At 34.3% G+C, this 22748-nt stretch overlaps 1 protein-coding gene across 1 annotated transcript in view; it reads right to left on the reverse strand.

The window, feature by feature from the left end:
• Positions 1-2446: 2446 nt before the first annotated feature.
• The window catches only part of LOC145663698 (uncharacterized), a 70764-nt gene continuing 50462 nt past the window's right edge, over positions 2447-22748 (reverse strand). Inside the window, exons 3-6 of the mRNA XM_081729792.1 lie at positions 19435-19489; positions 16410-16468; positions 10591-10735; positions 2447-2764 (exon numbers count right to left, since the gene is read on the reverse strand). Of these exons, the coding sequence (XP_081585918.1) occupies positions 2640-2764; positions 10591-10735; positions 16410-16468; positions 19435-19489 (384 nt within the window). The 3' untranslated portion in view covers positions 2447-2639. The remainder of the gene's footprint in view (positions 2765-10590; positions 10736-16409; positions 16469-19434; positions 19490-22748) is intronic.

Consider the following 22748-nt stretch of genomic DNA (forward strand, 5'->3'; position numbering starts at 1 on the left):
CAAAAGTTTAGTTTTCAAAAATATATTATTTTTATACGTGCATGTGCCTACTGTCATTTTTAAAGGACACCCCCTCCCGGTGAAATTGGAAGTTGTGGATAATCTTTTTTGCCTTTTGTCGTCATAAGGCAGTAATATGAGTTAAAATAAAAAGATTAAAACAATTAATAGTAGAATTTTTTCAGGCATAACTGAGTAAAATGTTCTTGAACTGCTACTGTTATCTTGACTGTCAAGAGGCAGTCTTTGTTGACGTCGCTGATCATTACCCTCTAGATCCTGAAAATTACGTCGTCAGTTATTATTGTTGCTATTAATGTTATTATTGCTGCGTCTATACAGATTGCAGTGGTTGGTGTTTTCGCTGCACTTTCGACCTTGTAGATTTAACTGTATCAGTAATTTTCTACTAAAGCCAACTAACTTTGTATTCCTCTCTTCCTGGCTGAAAATCGGAAATGGATGGGGCCAAAGCGCGAGTTGAACCTTGAGAAGGCTGAGTCGGTAAAACGGAACTTGTCTGAACTTCAGCACTTGCAGGAGGATTAGCTGTAATTATGAAGAATCTGCAAGGAAAGAATTGTTTCATTAGTTTTGTACAACTTTCCTTTGTTTGGCAACAGGAGCATCCTAGTCGTTTATCAAGATTAAATTTCTCTTTGCTTACATGTAAGACAACAGAGATTTGCTCGAGAATTAATTTCTTTCGCGCATTTCGTGTTCCATCAATTGTGATAGTAATGCATTCGTAAATGAGCCCTTGAACTTATTCTTGAACTGATCATACGTCATGTCGGGAATGTCAGGCTGTTTACAGATAGTATCAAACCATTACCTTTAAACAAAGAACCTAAGATCCATTGCCTTAAAGTATCTGTTCCGTTATTAACTTGGGCTATCATCTCAAATTTACCGACGCACCTCTAGACATTGTCACCAATATGTACAAAGGAAGGTTTCTCTAGAAGAACATGTCCTAATAATGTCATATTATCATGTTGACCTACTGCAATGTCGGAATTCGATAAAGCAAAAGACTGAATAAATTGGCCGTTTTTCTATATCCGACAAAGATTGAAAAAACTTAATTTTATGTTAGGTATGCAGTCCTGAACGATAGATCATCATGTAATTAGCTGCGATGGTTTCCTCAATAATAACGAGTCTATCGAGGCAGTTCAGCGTGAGTTTCGATGCCATTTTGACATCCACAGAAACCAAGCTGTTTCCATTCATAACACTATTCTACTGGATTAAAGCACTTCGTACACGGGATATACAAATGAATAAGCAAGTGGCTATTCGAATGAATAATAAACAGGAAAATGTGGAAAGAGTCAGCAAGCCGTGCTGAGCGGTTCGTGGTGATCCGCTCGGAGGCATGAGGCTGAACTTGAACTCAGCATTCTTTTTGTAATACATATGTTGCTTTAGACCTGCATTTCCACCCGTACAAATCGGCTGTTGTGCAGGAGTTGAAGCCCTGGCATTATGCACAGCGACTGAATTGCGCACATGAGATATATGCAATTTTTTTAGGAAAATTACAACTTGCATTTGTTTATGAACTTTGAAACTCATTTTCATCTCAATGGTATTGTGAACTAAATAAACTGCCAGTTATTATGCTTCTGAAAATCTGAAAGAATTACACGAAAGACTGTTGCACACACCTGAAGTAGCAGTATGGTGTTCTATAATTAAAACTTCTGTCATCGATCCTTACTTTTTCGACAATGATATTTGGAATGATGTTATCGAGACCCCGGGTCTCTATATCGATGTGCGTTCTAAAAATTGCATAGTTGGAAGAATCAGAATTATGACTGATTGTAACAATTCTTATCTTAAAATGAAGAATCTTTTTTGCATCAATTGCACAGGACATCGTGTTTCAGTGATCTACAGGCTTACGAGTGTTGAAATGTCACATGTAAGTTGTGCTGCATATGTCCAGGGATTTGTAATACCAGCAAACGTCCTGTACTAGGACTGACCCAATAGATTTGTAACAGTCAAGGAATGTTAAGTTGGCTTGTGATTAAAAGAACAAATCATGATAAGAATTCGTTGATCATAACTCGCAAAGAAGATCAGATCTAGCGTAATGTTCATCAGTTTGTACAATATCATACTCTTCTGACAATTTTTGCTAAGCAGGCCCATACTTTACTTTACTTTCACTCATTGTTAATTTATTTAGAAGTACATATGCTACAGAAATGGTTAGTATTTATCATTGTTATTAGAATATTAATGGTAATTAAGTTACATTTGTGAAGTGAATATTTGGTTTTGTGACTATTTCCTCTTTTTTGTACATAATATGTCATCGATGCGAAATAGGAACTCACACATTGAAGCGTTAAAAACAAGGCAAAATTTGGCTACACGAAATATAAAATAATAACTTACGAGAAAATAACAACAAAAAAAGTGATTATCCTTAGAGATGAGAAACACTTTTAATTAACAACACGAATTATCAATGTGATGAGAAGAAATGTTGCATTTAACAGAGTAATTGAACAACTAGACGACTATTATATTATTTCAGTTAAATTGTGGTGAGAAAAAGCCATTGAATGATTACCAATTGGTTCAATGAAACTGCCTTATTTCTTTGTGAGATTGGAAAGCTATTTCTGCAGAGGCAGTTTCGTCAACAAACTAGTTTGGCAAAAAAAGTTGTAAACTTCTTCTGGTTCGTGGAACTCTGCGTAGCGATATCGCTGAATCACCTTCATGGAGCACACTAAGATTGCTGAAATATAGAAAAAAATCACATTACGTACATCAGTATATTGCATCTGCATTTATGAATTACAATAATTTCACTTTGACCTATATGGATATTGTAGTATGTATAAAGAACGTAGCGTATAATTCCAAATATATATATATATATATATATATATATATATATATATATATATATATATATATATATATATATATATATTTTGCATTTATATCATTATCAAAGCACTGCCCTTCTCTCTGGTCTAGTGCTGGTAGCAATGGCCAAGTGGTCTCGCTCGTTCAGCTTTGAATCATCTGCAATTCACGGGGGGTTCAATTACTTCTTATGAATGTGATCGAGATTTTTAAAATCCTTGATGATTCTATGTTTGTGTCCCTGTCGTGTTTGGATTATGTAGAGTTTACACAAGATGACCTCAGAGGTAAACGTTCTGGGTGAGAAGAACTTTTAAAAAGATAGTGACTAGCGAGTCTGTCTTCAGAGCATATTGTCCTGGGTTCGAATCCCGGCGAAAGAGCAGAAAAGTATACCTTTACTTTCTTACGTTATCCGCCTCTTTTAGCCATGGGAAGTGAAACTCAAAGAATAGTTTATTTTTTTCCAAATATAAGCAGGAATGTTAATCATTTCATTTACATCATTATCCACATCACATGTATTTTCATCTGGTGTGCAACTGAACATTAGATGGCCAAATACCTACTCAAAATTATAGCAACGGCTGCCTATTAATAATAGGGTAAAGGTACCGAATATGGAATACTTTTTGTTTCTTCTTTATTTCTCAGAAACGTGTATTCCAGAATAAAAATATTATACATCATAATACTTGTGGTACCTTTGTAAAACAAAATACAGGCATGAAAGTTTGTTCCACATTATTGCTTTTTACAATATTACGAAATTAAAAGAAACTCAATTTCCCATATTAGTCACACCCCGCTCCTAAAATGGAACACTACCTTTTCTTAAAATGGAATACTAGAACAACATATGCGCATCTGCCTACAATGCGACATTTGGATAATTAGAGCATGGGCAATGCATTCGAGCAATTTATTTGCTTATCTAAGAAATACATTTATCGATTAGTTCAAGAAAAGGAGAAAAGGCACAACTCCGAGATCACATCGGCCCTTAAGATAAGTCTACGAATTGGAAAGGACTCGATCCTGACCTCAGGGAAAGAACCATCCCGACATACGCCTGATAGGACTGAGGAGAACCACAAAATCTTCACTCAGGATGGGTGGTCTGAGCAGGGATCGTGCCCATGATCGAATTATCCAAATGTCGCGTTGTAGGCATTGTAGCCTATATCTCATATTTGTTAGGTCTATAAGACAAGTTCACATAAAATTACATAACGTTCTTAGATAATTAAAATATAAAACAGCAGAAATACCAGAATTTTACGTAGTACAAATACAATTATCGAACTTGACTTCTTCATTATTAGGTCTATGTTTTAATTACTGTAATAGGCTATAATATCCACTTATTTTAACTTTTGGATTAGCTATAATATCTTTTAACTTGGAATAAGTATGTTTACTAGCTACAACCAATAATAAAAATAATACAAAGGGAATCAAACTACGTGCGACAAATAAAGTAAAAGAAATATATATAAAAGAAAAAGTTCAAACATACTGGATTAGCGTGTCTTATGGCGTCTAAATTTTGATACCAATTTTACTTTGCAGAACAATGGCCACAAACATGTTTTTCTCCAGCTTTCACGGGAGACATTTCGTGGGATTACAAACTGTGCATTTTAACCAATCTCCCTCCCCTGCACTGAGCGACTACAATTTACCACAATGTCCGCTTTCCTCATCATCGTCAACATCATCAGTAGGATCACTTAAACTGTCACTACTTTCGTTCAAGTCATTCACTAATTCTTCGGATTAACTATCTAATTTGTAGTAGTGTGAAGTCCTTTTACTTGGCTGTTTCGATTGGATTTTGTTGGGTAGGGCTTAGAAAGCTAAACATCTTTTTAATTACTTGCAATGATGAGGTAAAGGCCCGTTGTGATGAAGTAGAAGCAGCTTCTAAATCGCTTTTGTGCGGAGTACTCGTAAGTACGTTTGTCCACCTTGCTTTCGAATGCGTGTGCTGCGATGCTGTGGCTGTAGTTGTGGTAGCGGACTCACTACTTCAATCGGTACTGTCGTGCTGTACTCTTCACTAACACTGTATACGACACGACACTTGAGACATTTGAACAAATAATAAATTGTGAAAGTTTTATTCGAATTGGTTGATGTGCTCTGGAGTTATCGCGAGACACACAGACACACACAAACAGATATCCACATACAGGGTGTCCATAAAGTCTAGGCAAACAGGGAATTTTAGTAATTTGTTTTTATTTTTCCAGATTCAATGATGACTGACTAAAGAAGAACGAGTCGAGTTGGTACTCTTAAGTGGACGAAAAGGATGATCGTATCGCAAAAATGCGCAAGAATTTAACCTTCGACACCCTCATTGTCAACCTATTTGTTTTACTGCCGTCAGGAAATTAATCACCAAGTTTAAAGAAACAGGCAGTATGTTGGAGAAACCCCGTTCCGCGCTAGGACTTTTCTTCTTTGATGAACATATAACTAGTGAGACTTATCTAAACATGATGAGAGACAAACTGATGTCTCAAATTGAGCGTTTGAGTGAGGGACTTCCAGACTGGATTCAGCAGGATGGGGCCCCTGCCCATTTTTCTGCAGCTGTTAGAGATTGGTTGAATGACAAATTCCCTCACTGGATTGGGAGAAAAGGTCATGTGAAGTGGTCCCCTCGTTCGCCAGACCTTTCTTCACGTGTTTTCTTTTTTCTGGGATATGCTGAAAGAGAAAGTTTATTCGATGAAGATTAGAAATTTAAATCACCTGACAGAACGCATTACCAATCGGTGTGCTGAAATCGACGGCAATTCAACCTATTACATCGAGTTCACCTTAATCTTGCAAAGAGCATCTAATTATGCATTGAACAGCACGGAAATAATGTAGAAAATATTATATTAGCATTAAATTGACTAAATTATGTTTTTCCCCATGTATACAGACTTTATGGACACCCTGTAGACAGACAACACAAATGCGAAACATTTCGACTAGGAGACTTCCCTGATGCTCGGTCTAAAACAATGTCAGGTCTAATATAACTTACAATCCAGTTATTCTTCTTCACTTCTAGTTCACATACGTATGAACCTATTTAGGAATATTCCATATTAGGGTCCTGCTGGTATTCCATATTAGGAAAATCGACATTTTGGATAGTTATCTCCCTACATACGCTTACGTGATTCACTGTGTACTGAATCCTTATGCCCTTATGGTACACTATATATGTAATCTAAATATCACAAACTCAACAATAATATATGCCTCTTTGCGTATATTCAGCAGCCTGTAAATGTACGTCCGAGTTCTTCAACATAAATAACAAGTTCTTCAAAGAACTATTCTGCAACAAAAGGAAATGTTATGTTATCGTTCGGCAGCAAACCACTCATGCGCAGACGGAGGCTGACACAGTGCACAAGTTTACGTAAAGTCTATTGGGTGGCAGCACATAGCAGACAAAATAGTCTGGTATTTCATATTAGGAACGTATTCCATATATGGCGCACCCACCCTATTATGGATGAGAATAAAGATTTTACTTAATTACTTTTTTTAAATACTCGGTCATTCTACTAGCTTAGCTGGGTGAAGGCACTAACCCAATAATTCAGCTCTCATACCTTCTAAAGAATCTATTGAAAGTAGAAAATTAAACGGTTGGAAAGAAGGGGTGAGTTGAAAGTAAATTCCGATGATTCGACAAACAAAACAACTGTGAAATTAAGTCTTAGTTTGAGAGATATTTACTATATTCGTTATTTAATACCTCCCTATCATAAGAGTTTACACTTCTGATAATGTAGTATCCTTAATGATCATTAGATAGGTAATCTTTCTAATTTTATTGTTTTTTTTATGTTATGTATTTCTAATACGACTACTCATGTTTCACTCCCTATTAATAATTTATTTTTTCTAAATTAATGGAATCCCTAACTTAGCACAATATACAAAAAGGAGTATTAGCGTCGACATTTGATTACCATGTATTTTTGTTACATTTTCATACAACGTGTCTATAACTATCTGCAACGTTAGAACTTCAAATATAGGCTAGATGATTTGTATTTATATTAGCTTAAGTTCTTATTTTCGATATTTAATTCTAATAATAATAATAATAATAATAATAATAATAATAATAATAATAATAATAATAATAATAATAATAATAATAAATGTACTATTATTATAATAACATACTTTGCGGATTACACTAATTCCTAATAGTTAAAAATCGTCATTAGCTAGTACGTTTCCTAGGAGGATGCGACATTTAACAAGATTTTCTGACAGTCACATGAACCGTATACTCACTATTAAATCAAAATAGCATTCGTAACAATTCAGACGGTTTCGCAGATAAATTATCGTAAATTTTACAGGACACTGTAAATGGATATTTCAGGTGAAATATTAGTACTTTAGAACAATTATTCAGCATTTGCTATTTTGCTATTTTATGACGTTTGAAATTCTTAACATATTTGTAGTACCTGAATTTGTGTTAACCCTAGGAACACCAAGGGGTGGGGTGGGGGGCTCGGAGGCCCACAAATTATTTTTGTGAGAGGTCCTTCGTGGCTAAGACGTTAGCGTAGGGAGCTCATGTGGTTCGGATTCCACGTTAATAAGTAGATCCACGTCGCATATAGCCTCACTACTGACAGGGACACTAAACTAAAAATCAACTCAACCCATCAAATTATTTTTGTTACATTTTGTAAAATTTCTAATTCCATAAAAAATCTGAAAAAAATTGGTATTGTCAATCTTGACCCCATTCATCACAAAAGGTACTTGCTAAGTTTAGTGTATTGTTTTCTCTATTTATAAATAAAGAAAGTACTGTGACCCTCAGAGGCCGCCTCCTTGTTAGCACTAAGGAGCTATTCACCGCATACACTAACTGTTATATTCCAGTGTTTGGGCTATTTATTTCATTTTCCTTTGAAACAAATTTGGTATTACAACATGCAGGGGCACTCTGAGCTATTATTTTAGTGAAGTGTTACCAACTGCACATTATAAAAATTTATTATATGCATTTTTTCTGATTATCTTTTGGCACCTAAATGTTTTATTATCTATTAGTTTATTCCTTGAAACCTGCTAACACTTTATATTATAATCACACACACACACACAAATATATATATGTAGAGAGAGCATCAAGTTTCAATAGTGATTGGAAAGAACTATGCTGTTCCACCTCTGGTGTTATCAAGTATTTTTAATCATAGAATCTGCAAGCAGTAGCCTGCAACACTGACTGAAGACGCATATTTCATAGGAAATTGTCAGTTCGTTGTTCAGTGCTGTGACTGCATGTGGGAATCTGCAGCAGGATTGGAACAATGGCAAATCGTGCTCTTCGTCAAAATTTAATTGAGAAAGAAACTAAAGGACTTTTAAATGAGTCCGTCACAGAAGGTAGTGAGCTCGAATACAGCAAGTTGGAAATAACCTTGTCAGATTTTGATGCAAAATACAGTGATTTGAACATTTTGTTTCATAAAGCAAATGGAACAAATGGAAGCTGTGGTACGTTTCTTGCAATGAATCCCTTGTAATATTCATGATGTTGTAGTGGTGTTAATTTATAAAACTGACAGACAAGTCGAAGCTTGTTTGCTTACGTTTTACATGCACATTCCGTAGGTGCAAGAAAATAACGTTGTGCTACTAGAAAAATTAAAACTTATGTTGAGTTGGCAATAATACTTCTTTGGTGACATCCCCTATAGTGTCTAATGAATGTACCTCACACTGTCTATCTTTTAGCAGAAACAAAATTTGAAAGAATTTCTGCATTCCAAGGATAACCGGGATGGCTTTGTCCACATATTACACTGTACTAAGTCGCAATTGATCTGTTTGACAGTTTTTCTACACAAACAAATAAAATAAATAGGTCATAGTTACTGACATAAATAAAAAACGATAACTTAAACAATTACACACATATAGTTGGCAACACTGTACTTAGAAACCAATTAATAATAGGGAATAAAAATATATGATGTCTTAGACATCCCAAGTTCATATCAGACAAGATAAATTATTTTCCGTGAGAAATAATAACCTTTATGCTGTGGGCCTCAGAACCCCCCTCCTCCTCGTTCGTGGTCCATGTAATCCAAAAATAGCTTGGTGTTCCTAGGGTTAAGTTATAACAAAAAGTAGAACTTTTAGAAATATTGTTCATTATTTATTCTGGTTTAATTGCAAAAGAATTTGATGTATTATTCAATACTTTTAGTCTAACATCTCGAGGTCTCGTCAGTGTTCTAAAACAGTTCTTAGACGGAACAAATAGAGCCCACTTCCACCACTGCAACTTCTGCACATGTCGTGAATTTCGCGCCATTTGTTATACAGTAGTGTGTCTGCCTTTATACAAGACTAGCCTAAGGCTAGCTGGGGGCTCCACCCCCTGACCGCAGCCTTTATTTGGCCTACGACCTCGAACCGCACAAACCCACAATTCTACAAACCCACAAGTTTCTTTTCCCATTTCAACTACCTAAGAGATAATATTTTTACCCCCCCCCCCAAAAAAAAAACACTCATTTAAATAACATGGGAATTTCTTCACACAACTTTAGACCCGTTAAAAACTAAAAAATATTCACTATTGCCAATTTTCTTGTGAGTTAGTCAAGGAAGGCTACACTCGTGCCAAATTTCATCATTCTAATCCTGATGGAAGTGCCTAAACATTTTAGGGTGTAGGTGACGCATATAAAAAGCATGGAGAAGATTTTTGTTTCCCATAAAACCACTCTAAAGTTGTTAATTTTTTATTTTTAGTGATTTACTTCGGTAACGCTAACAAAAATGTAGAAGCATACCGAATTTGAAGTTTTTATTCCAATTTCAAGCACCTATAATATGACATTATATGTTAAAAAAAGGTCTATTCAAATAACATGGATGATTTTTTCATACTCCTTCTAGACACCCTATATATAAGAAATACTCACTTTTGACAATGTTTTGTTGGTTAGTTAGGGAAAGCTACAATCATGACAAACCTAATCATTGTAGTCCTACAAGAAGTGCCCAATAATTTTGGGGTGTAGAAGATGTTCCATATTAATAACATGGGAAAGAATTTTCAATTGCACATAAAAGCAGCCTAAAGTTGGAAATTTTTACAATTTGTAATTTACATAGGTAATGATAATGGAAATTCCAAATTTGAGGTAGTTATTCGAAGTACCTATAATATCAGATTATAAGTCCAAAAAAGATCCATTTAAATAACATGCGGAATTTCTTCATCCCACTTTAGACGTTTAAAAATTAAAAACATTCAGTTTTGGCATTTTTTCTGTTGGTTAGACAATTCTAATATATATGATTTATGAAGGGAATGATACATAGGGCTACATTTACAGCTGACATCATCCATCACAATTATGTTTACTAAACATGTAGAATGCCTAATTTATTAACGTATAGATGAATCCTTTGCATGAAATGTAATAATAGGCAAAGTGTTTTACCAATTTGTGTACACGTTGAGTCAAGTTCTTTAGAAACGATGAATACTCCTCTTAATTTCAAAGTTCCTGGTTTGGATTAGTAAATATAATGATTTAATGCCAGTAGTCAATAACTTCATTGGACCAAATAATTAACTATTAAATGTTTTTAAAAAAGATGTACATTTTAACTTACCAAGTAAAAGTACTAACTGACCAAAAGAAACGACAAATATTGGATCCCAAAGAAGATCACACATATCTTCATGGTAGGAATTCAAAGTTACTGCAATGATGATGACGGACGACCATGTCCACGGCACCATCAGCATCTCAAACCTCTTGGAATAAAAATAACATCGAAATATTATTTGTCAGTGTTCTAGTATTTCAAATTAATTTGAATTAATTTATACGAAGACATAAACTAACGAAATGTACATCCAGAAGACGTTAGTGAAGAACGAATTTTAAAATTGACAATCTTATGGCTCGAGAGCGAACTAAGCAGGTATATAATCAGATTAATTAAAGAAAGCATGGTGAAATAATAAGATAATAGCATAGAAAATGTTTTGAACATTACTAACTTCCACATATTGTTTCAACAAAGTTCTTAAGCTCCGTAGTCTATAGGTAATAATTCCTCCTCACTAAGCTTTGCTTGCTCGTAGTACACACCACCTTTCACTAAATATCTGTGTATAATAATTTCATGAAAAGAATCAGTACACTGCATTTTGCAAAATTCGGAACTCGCAAAATAGTGTTATTTTTGTTTTTCATTCTTGTATTCCAAAGTTTATCAAAGAGAGATGTTTTTATTTATAATACGACAAAAGAGTTTGCAGTCTCCAAATATTTACAGTACTTAAGCGTTTACGATATGCTTAAAAAGGATACTGTATAATATTACATAAATGCTTCTAAATTCAACTCCTAATTGCTTCTCAAGATGTTGAAATTGACTTGCAGTTGACTTCTGTCTTTCTAAATTACAATTTCAATCACTTTTCTACCTTGTGACTTTCAAATAGAATTTGTGCGCGGTCTCTCACAACCCAAGAAAGTGATATTTACAAGTTTATATATATATATATATATATATATATATATATATATATATATATATATATATATATAGCAACCCCAGATTCTCAGTAGGTCTTTTTGGAATCAAATTGATGATGAAATGGGTTGTGTTAAGTTAACATTTTTTGTATGATTCGCATCTGTTTATGATTCAATATATTAAATTTTAAGTTTGAAAATTGGATACTATTCACATTTTCACTCAATATAACCGTGTATTCTTGTAAGCGAAACATCTTAAATGCCTATTGCAATCTTTCTCTAATTTAGTTTTACTTATTCTGGAATAGGGATTCCACAGCAACAACTGTTTATTCGGAATTTATACAAACGTAGTATGCACATACTTCCTGAATTATCCTGCAAATACTAAGTTTTTTTGTGCGTCTGTCTATTAATTAAACAATGATCAAATATACAATTTATATGTTGATTTAATATTATTGATCTATACTGCTACTAAGTCTTTGACATTTCTGGAGATAGAATAATAACGTTGTTTTCTTCGTTAGGAAATTGAGATGACGTTCTTCCATATGAAAGAAAACATGGTATTGTTTATTACTAATTTAATATCATGGTGTTGACTTTAAACTACTCAACTACTTTATTTTAATTTCCTTGGAGCCCTTGACTAAATTTGCAGTCATTATGTACTGATATATATTTACAAACTATAGATCAATTACAAATAACACTATTTATGAACTTTTGTGCAATGTGTAAAATCATTTTTAAGGCAGCGGAAGACTTAATTGCCCATAAGCATATGCTGATAACATGAAATATTATGTAATTTCTATAGTATAGTAATTATAATTTATAAACTGAATATATATGTACATAGTACAATTTCATCCTTAAACAGAGTTATATTGATTTCTTATCTTGTTTCGGAAACCATTATGCATGACGTCTAATAATACCTACCTATCTATATTTATAAACAAATGTCCTTCTAAACAAGGTATTATGTGCTCTAATGCTTGATGTTTCAATTGATAATATTAGCACTTCCACACATCTTACATTAGCGTTGAGATTTTGAAAGAAGTGTTGTATTCTTAACTGTGAGGAACAATATTATGAAAAACAATAGAAGATTGGCAAAATCAGTGGAGTCAGTTTTAGGGTACACGCACGCCATTCACATGTACCATATATGTAAAACCTGCTACAGCAGAAACAAAGTATGCGAATATTTACAAAAGTCATTTAAAAACATATGGGGACGTGAACTAAACCTTATATATGAAAAATGATGTTTTTCCAGTAAGAAAGGACAAATTATAAGAGCCATATATACCAGCCAACGATTTATTGTCTGTCCATGGTCGTGCGCAAACTCAAAGATAGAATCAAATCTTTGCTTAGATCACCTTGTGAACAATTTCTTTACAATCGAATCGCGCACTCATTTCAGTTAACTTGAATGGTCATTGTAATTATACTGTTTAAATGTTGATGGGGGTTTTAATGACGTGAACCAGGCAATCGTCATCCATAACGATACAAACGACCAACGCCAGTTCTAAAAGGATCTTCTAATATTTTGCCTGGCTTGCATATTGTATATTGTAAAGAAAGTTTAGTCTTTAAACGAAAATTGAAATTGTATTAATTAATACTTTAAGTTTTACAAATACCTTCAACTATGGCACATACGCGTAAAGGTTTACACTTTGAAAAGGAAATAGAAATTAATACAAAACTTATTAAATTTTAACTATTTTGATATTTATGTATATTACAGTTGCCAACAAGTTCTGGATGATAACTGCCTTTCTTAAATGCCCTAAATAGGAGTATTAATGTTGGTAATATTTTACGACATTTCTTCTCTAGAACCTTTTACAGAGAATTCGTCTAAACTCAGCCTTGCACAAAATTTGAACGTATCGTATGAAATCTTATGAAAATACTCATGGATGTCGAACTTCACGGGGGAAAAGGTGACCTGATGCCCCCAAAACTTTCTTTCACATCCCTAGATTTGGGTATATTTCCTTGGATCAATTTTTGGATATCTAGCAAAACGAATCCTCCTACAAACTTATAAAGAATTAGAAATCGCGGAAGGTACCTCAAGCCAATTCTGCCAATTTGTGATCAAACAGCTAAAAACACATCTTCCGTTATTTCGCTGAGAAGCCTAAACATCGAAATACAGTCATCTTATTTTAATTCTCGTCTCATTTTGTTATCACCTCCTTTGTTCTCCTCTAGAAGAAATATTAAAAAAAGATGAAACACATATTCAATTATTGTAAATGAGAGCCCAAGCACCAAATTTCATGCTTCCAGTTTTAAGGAAGATATGGACATATTATAATAATTGTAATCCCACACCTTATTTGCTTCTCAACTCATTTAGTCTCTTCTGTGTGAAATATTAGAAAACGCTGACACACGTATCTAATTATTTTAAATGACAAGTCCAAATACCGAAGTTCCTATCCCTGACCTTCAGAGTTTCCAAGAATTGAACATTTTGTTATAATAACTATAGTTTCCACTCTTTTACCTTCTCCTCCTTTTCTTTCCTTTTATGCAAAATATCAAAAAGCGCTTAAACATGTGTCAGCGCTTGAAATTGGAATTGAATGGTCCATGTACAAAACCTCTAACTTTTAGATTCCGAGGTATAGATATTTAAATATAATATTTTACACCTTATTTCCATAATTGCAAGTTGAATTTTCAAAAACTCTTCTTTAGTGGTACCTTACGTTAAAATCATATCCTCTGTCAAAGTTTCAAGTTTGTAGCTTAAGCGGTTTGGCATCGGAGTTGATCAATCAGTCAGCCAGACAGGTCTATTTTATATATCATACATTGATTAAGGAAGGATATTATAGACTTTTTCTTAACTGAAACATTAATATTATTGTAAAAGTAAGAAATAAATAAATAAATAAATAAATAAATAAATATATATATATATATATATATATATATATATATATATATATATATATATATATATATATATATATATATATATATATATATAGAGAGAGAGAGAGAGAGAGAGAGAGAGAGAGAGAGAAGATTATTGTGGTAAGGCTGCTATACCCAAGCACCTGGTGATATCAGTGACTGTTAGGAAACTATAAGCTAGTAGAAGGTTGGAACCCCAGGATTGGACCGACAACAAATGGTAGCATCTCATGTGGTCCAATGACGCGATATCGTTTTCCACAAATCTGCGTGTGGCTAACGCCGTATAAACCTAACACTCTGGACTGTTTTCAAACTAACCTTGAATCATAACGGTGATAGTACAGATTGTTATATCTTGATTTTCCCTGAGATTATAGTACATCTCTACGGAAGGATGACTGTTAAATCCTATGAGCAAATTATAGTTGACCACATGACCTAAAGAGTTATTTCTGTGAAGATGATATCTACTAAGATAATGTCTTCCTGTCACAGTCATCGTATGGTTTACGGAGGATGACCAGGAACATTCACACCTCCATTGGGTTCTCCAATCGCCGGATTTCAACATCATCACGACCTTGTGGTCTGTTTTAGAAAAGTGTGTTAGGTTCCATTATCCTCCATCATCATTTCTCATCGAACTGGAACGTATATATAGGATGAATGGTACAACATCCCAGTAACTACAATATATCACGCACCTAAACCCTTTTCTCGTCGGGTCTAGACTCCTTTCTCCGCAAAAGGTGGGCGTGGACAGTACTTGGTATACGATTTACTAGTTTCTGGCCTGTTTGCATTATTCCATCTAATCTTTGTATATAGTAGTTCAAATTTCTAACATACAGTAACTTTATATATTCTCATCTGCGCTAGTTTATTATCATTGCTATTATTCAGTGAATTCTATATATTTGTTAACGTTACTAAAATGACGCACTAATGCACTAATCGTGGCTAAGGTTTTTTTCTAGGGAGTAGGGTGGCAAATAATGAGGCCGGTAATGATGGCGTCAGAAGGAAGATGACAGAGATAGTGGGCTTGAAGTACCATCTATGTCAATAGTAAATATGTGCACGCTTGGATACATTTCTTATTGCACTTTTTAGAGTAATTTGAGAAAATTGATTCAACAAAACTATTATCCACCTATGGCATCTCGGGATGAATGACCTCAAAGTTACAATATTTGAACCACTGCTTTTGTCAATAGCAAAAGAGACTACATTTGAACACTTTTTAAATCGCGTTGTTTATACTAGTTTTACTGTGCTAAATTTAATGAAACTACTTTTAAACATATCTGTCCATGAGGTCACACAACATAAGCTTTACTTTGAAGACTTTAGCTCTGAGGTCACTTTAATCGTGGTGCCATCCATGCACGAGTCGTGCCAAATTTGACTAAAGAACATTTTCTTCAGACTAGATTCGGCGTTATCAAATTAGTACATAAAGGAAAGTTAGATATTAATGCAAGCGTGAGCACTTTAACTATGATGTTCTTTCAGTTCTTTCAGTAACTATGATGTTCACATAATAAGTAGAGACAACGATTTGGACCTTATACTATATGTGAAGATAAAATGTCCAGATTTTTATAGTCAGGACCGTAGTTTGATAATGCTGCACTGATTATTCTCTTCATGTATTCAACTTGTCTTTAGAAAAAGTTTCAATAATCTTTTATTGGATTTGATTGAATTATTTTTAATGTTATTGCATTCTACAATGCAATATATATTGTGTATTTAGCAGACATTCGCTGCCATGTACTAGTGGTAGTTGAACATTGCATTAAGATCTCTTTTATTATAAGAGGAATATACTTTCATACTAAATACGTCTAGCTTAAAACACATATTTTGAAATGAAATTAATCTTAGAATATAAGAATATCGAAATACATTTGTGTAGTTTTGGCACTATCTATGCCTTTCTCTGATTTATTTCGTAACTTTAATACTGAAACTCACCTGGCAGATACCGGCAAGCAATAACACACTTGTAAGAAAATGCATTATGATACAAACATCTGAAAAATATGAAAGATTGTATTTGTAGTAATTATATCATAAATAATAACAGAAACTGTATAAATACATAACAAGGTAATTGACATTGTTTATTGTTCAACGTGTGTTGTTTCGTTTCAGTATCAGACTTGGATACATTATCCGAAGTTGAAAAGAGACCAATATGTGACATTTAGCATTTTCACATATTGTTTTATTCACATATGTGAAATCACATATTGTTAGAAAGGTTTAACTATTGTAAAATAAGCAAGGAAACTAATGAGAAATATATTAATTAATAAGTGAGAAGAATGATTTATACACAACTCTACCTCGAAATAGAATATTTAACGATACCAACATATATCTTACCTCGTTAGTTTTTAGTACACACATCCTATCCTGCACTACACACTCGCTGGACCGGTCGTAGAGAGTATGAAACGTCCGAGGAAAGTCGTCTACTAGAATGCTGTTCAGCATCGAAGTCAAACTCTTTATTACTTGTATTTCTTTCTGCGGTTCTTTATTCGTTCAGTTTTGAGAGAGTGAAGCAGGTGCAATCACGTTTTGTGTTAAATGTAATAGAACTGCGACTAAAACGTACAGAATAATGCGTTTCAAATATGGACATGACTGTCTTCGTCAAAGCAATGTGTTTGAACGACTTTTGCGATTTCAGCCTAAGAAAGAAAACTATGAACTGTGTGGGCCTTCTGCTTCATGCTAAGGCCAAAGGAATATCAAAAACATCGCAGGCTAACTCGGTATTGCACAGTTCACATCTTTTGGCCAAAAGAAGTATCATAGGCCTTGACTATACCCAGTATTCGTTTAACTTGGCATAATCAGACTTTATCTCTTCCATAAGTTTAAATTTGCCCTCAAGAGCTGTGTGTTTGTTGTACCGATTCAAGAGAATGTGACGGCGCAACTAAACAACATTCCAGAAGACCACTTTTTTTTTTTAAAAAAAAAAAAGCGTTCATGTGCCCATACGATAGGTACAATGACTTTCTGGCGCAATAAGGGATGTATATTGGAAATTACCCTCTTAAAAATTGTAACCTCTAACGTTCTATTGAACAAGTGGTGGAAGTCCACAATTTAAGGTTTCAGCGTTAATCATCAGAGAAAAAAATAAACGGTAAAAAACAGCAAAAATCGTTTTGTTTTGATATCAATTCAGCGCCTAAAGGAAAGATCGGTTCAATACTAAAACCAGCAGTAGTAAAATGTATCGCTGCCTCTGGGTTCAGTATTAATCTCCCTAGATCAAGAACACTTAGACGCAACGGAAACGTGATTATTTAAATTGATTCAACTCCCTAAGAAACAGGCCATCTCCTTCGTTTCCTCTTTATCTAATCGAACATGGTTGTAAGTAAGCATTTCTGGTTTCAACATTGATTGCTATTTGAATATAAGGGGATATATATTATATATATATATATATATATATATATATATATATATATATATATATATATATATATATATATATATATATATATATATATATATCTAACATTGGTCTTTCGCAATCGATTCAACATCCCAAGAATAGATTTCACCTCCTCCTTTAACCGTCTATTTATATCGGAATTTGTATCAATTAACAATTTCCAGTTCCAACCTTATTGCATAGATCAACAATTCTAACAAATAGCAGCAAGATTTTTTCAACTATCGATTCACCATTTTAAAAGGATATACTATCTTCACTGCATTTCTCTACTAGAACCGAAGTTGAATAAATTAAGTACTACTTTTGTTTTCCATATTGATTTCAATTTACGGTAAGAAACAGTGAAAAATGGGTATGGTATGGACTGAAGGTTCAAAGAATGACAATTAACTTGACCTGTCTCCCTCTATGGTTTTAACACTTATCAGCACAGTGTAAACGGTAATAGATAGCGGGAAGTACTGTTTTGAAGTAAAGTCAGCTTTGCAACTATATAGGATGCGTTGGTTTCATTTCTGAATTCTATCCTTTATTGGAAACAAAAGTGTAGAAATTAACTATGATTTCCAGTTCTAAATTTGATCCTCATAGAGCAAAAACGATAATAGGAGACGCCAAACGGTTTTTGTTAATCTCAAACCATAAAAACAAATTTTTATCTTAGTCTTGTTTTTCTACAAGAAACGGAAATAGTATGAACTATACAATTCTAGGTTTCAATATTGAATCCCATATCCTGGATTCTAGGCCTTTTCACTGACGCACTAATAAGTTATATTAACTTTTCATACCCCCATAAGTCGTACAAGGCAAGAACATTCGGTTACATACTACCAGTTGTACGCGTACCACAGGACGAAAAACCCTTGTTTAACTTATGTAAGAGATCGCTAGAAACTATTTTTCAATTTGGATTCAGCGTAAATAACAGGTAAATCTCATCAGCTTGTATTAGAAAGCAACATACTACACAAGACACTCTTTACAATGAGAAAGAATACTCTCATAATGGCAGTGTATAAGATGGAATTCGAAATATTTCTAAGACAGCAGTATGTGTGAGATATACAGTGCACAAGAGCTTTTGTTCTCAATATTGCTAAAAAGAAATCGTCTTATTTTTCCAATTGCTTGTAGGAGATAATATGGGAACGTTTTTGTTTACTATTACCGTAAATGCAATCAAACATTCGTAATTATTAAAAAATGCTTCATTCTTTACTGTATATATTACATTTCATTCGGTCAGTATTTAAAATCATTGAGGTAGAAATATTATATGAAACTAAATCGATAATTAAATGTGCTATTCGGTCCACAGCAAAGAGTTTAAAATCCAAGAGTTTCCCACAGTAAATTGCGTACATGAAAGACGCGTGTGCTAGCAAGTAGCTAGCTGACATTTCAAATTAGTATTTTACAGAGATCAAGAAGTAAGGTGTAACGAATAGCACGTAATTAATTCAAGTTATCATTGTTTTATGATTTATTGTATAAAAAAAGTATTCTGCTTACTTGTCCAGGTGATTTCAGACAGATCAACTCTTGTCATGAAGTGAACGCACGTAATCTGTGAAAGGAATAAATACATCATTAATTTATGATAGCTTATAATATCTTTGGAAATAAACTTTAAGGAAGAGTGAATGGGAAATTCATTCACAAGTAGCACCTCAATTAAATGACAAATTAACCATATTAGCAACTTTTCTTTTTTCTCGAATCTCACCATTCAAGATTCCCATATTGTTAGACTGGGAAGAGGAAAGAGTCAGCCCATGAACATACAATTAAATCGTCACCTTAATTGAATCAAAAAACATCGGAATCGAACACAATGTGTCCTTTTTTTCATTGCTATGAGCAGCAGGGGCATAAAAGTACGTTATTTTAACGTATTTATTATAATACAGTTTGTTATTTATTTACAACTCGCGCGATGCAGGTCTACATGCAATTATAATTGGTTTCTGAAAGCCAGATTAAGTTATTATTATTATAGTATAATAAGAGTGATGGAATAAAACAAATATAAATAGAATTAAAAAAGTAACTGTGAAATTAATATATATCTTAGCGGTTCTTCTAAATCTGAATTCACATTAAATTTGGTAGCGCTAACTCTCACTAATTAGTATGAATCAAAGAAAGTAATCGGTATCCATAGATACACCGGTGTAGATACTTAACCATACTAATAGAATGCAAGTAATGTAACCGTATTTCTGAACATCAATTACATTGTTTATTCAGTAAGCGTTCGTATGACAACATTTTGTACGAATTCAAATATGCTGTAACTGCAGCTAAATTGTCGGCCGACCACCAATCGAATTTTTATTTTATACAGTACTGCACAGCTGGTCGCCTTGCGAACATGCAGTCGTAACGGAAGTCGTTATAAGTCAACAAATTAACTGTATTCTTTTACGAAGTATTAATACTAATACCGTCTGCTAAAACTATGACACTGAAAATCCTAGAAGACGTGATCCTCTGATGTATATGATAACACGGAAAAATTGTGGTAAATGAAAATATACAATTTTGTTTCTTGTGGTTTCTGTACGAAAAGTACTCATTGTTTGGAATGGAATGGAACAGAACAGGAAAATATTGTATGGTGCCGATGCCCATACCAAATCCACGCACACAGTGCTGCAGGTTTGACCCTGACCTCTCTAAGAAAAACTGAAATACACACTTTTACAGAAAAACAAAAAAATATATTGTTATATTCTGAGTCCAATTGAAGACTTTGGGGCAAAAAACTGTCAAGTCAAAAAAGTGAAAGTGTAAAGGAGATAGTTCCACAAGGGTTTCTTTTCATCCAATTTTCTTCAAACTTGGCACGTATACACTAGACAGAAAATAAATCGAAACGTATTTTTTGTTTCTTTCGGAAAATAGGAAAAGGAAGCAAAGGGACCCCTTTCAAAAAAGGGTCTGATTGATTAAAGGGCCTCATTAATGAAACGAAACTCAGCCGGTGCAAAGATGACTTCAAATAATGAAATACGGGTTTTGTCGTTTTTGCGAGAAAAGGGTTACATAGGCCTTCTTTGAAATGACAAAGGAACCCGCACAATCCTTACAGAAATTGTATGTCAGTGGAATTGCTTGAAACCGTGATATGTTATAGATATGGATTCCTGAGAAAAAGTTTCAATGGCACAACCGCAAATCACTGACCGTTCGGCCACTACAGGGGCACTTTTTTGAAAACAGTCGAAGATAGTGATATTCTGGATTTCGATTAAATATGACCGAAACTGTTATATGTTGTAGATGTTGTGATCCTGAGTAAAAGTCTCATAAAGCACAATCACCATCACTGACCGTATTGCCACTACAGGGCTGTTTTAAAAAACATCAGCATGTAACGTTATTCTGTATTTCGGTGGAATTGCTTGAAACCGTCATATGTTATAGATATTGTAATCCTGAAAAAAAAAGCCTCAACAGGCGCAGACACCAAACACTGACCGTTTGGCAATACAGGGCCGTTTTTTTTAAAAAAAAGGACAAAAGGAAACTTTTTTCTGGATATCGGTGGAATTGCTAGAAACCATGATATTGTTATAGATATTGTGATTCTGAGTAAAAGTCTCAATGGACGCAACTACAAATCAGTGATCATTTGGCAACTAATGGGTCACAATTTTTTAAAACAGCAGAAGCTGAATATAATGAATTTTGGTAGAATTGTATGAAACCGTGAAAAATCGTATCCCACTATCCGGAAAAGGGATGGGAAGAGTAGCGGCTAACATAATTTAAGTATATACAATATTCAGATGTTCATCTTGCGGGACAAAGGGAAACCCTGGAAAGCCCTACACGATTTTTCTCAGGATCACGACATCTACAACATATCACAGTTTCATTCATTTACACTGAACTCAAAAATATCGTTATATTGGGCTGTTTTAAAAAAATCTGGACCTGTAGTGGTCAAACGGTCATTATTTGATGGTTGTGTCCATTGAGACTTTTTCTCATGTTGAGATCTTCAACATACCTTAATTTTACTTAATCTTAAAGAAATCCAGAACTTCGTTATACTCGGTTGTTTTCAAGAAAGTAGCCCTGTAGTAACCAAACGATTAGTGATTTTTAGTTGTGTCCATTGATACGTTTTCTTAGAATGGCAATATCTACAACATATCTCAGTTTCAGTCATTTTCATCGCAATCCAGAATATCACTATCTTTGGTTGCTTTGAAAAAAGTGGCGTAGTTGTAGCCAAATGGTCACTGAGTCGTAGTTGCGCCCATTAAGGCTTTCTCTCAGGGTCACAATATCTACAATATATCACGGTTTCAAGCAATTTCACCGAAATCTAGAATTCCGCTACCTTTGGTTTTCAAAAAGGCAACCCTGTAGTGACCAAATGGTCAGTGATTTCTGGTTGAGCCTCTTGAGACGTTTTCTTAGGATTACAATATCTACATCATATCACACATTCAGTCATTTTCATCGTAATCCAGGATAACACTGTCTTCGATTTCTTACAAAAAAAAAAGTGGCCCTGTTTTGGCCAAACGATCAGTGATGTTGGCTATGCAGTAGTAATCGCATGACTTGAGGCAAATTTTTCCGCCCCCTGGAGCATGGCGCCCGCCGCCGCCGCCAAATTTTGCGCCCCGGGCGCCCGGCGCCCCATTTTGGGAGTTACGTGACCCGGGGTCAATAACCTAGGGGGCGCCCGCCGCCGCCAAAATTTTGCGCCCCCTGGCGCCCGGCGCCCATTTTTGGGTTACGTGGCCCGGGGTCAATGACCTAGGGGTACATAGGATCACCCCTCTAAATTTTGGCAGGGGTACCAT

The sequence above is a fragment of the Thermobia domestica genome, chromosome 11, assembly GCF_964235325.1.
Source record: "Thermobia domestica chromosome 11, izTheDome1.hap1.1, whole genome shotgun sequence".
Taxonomy (NCBI): Eukaryota; Metazoa; Arthropoda; class Insecta; order Zygentoma; family Lepismatidae; genus Thermobia; species Thermobia domestica.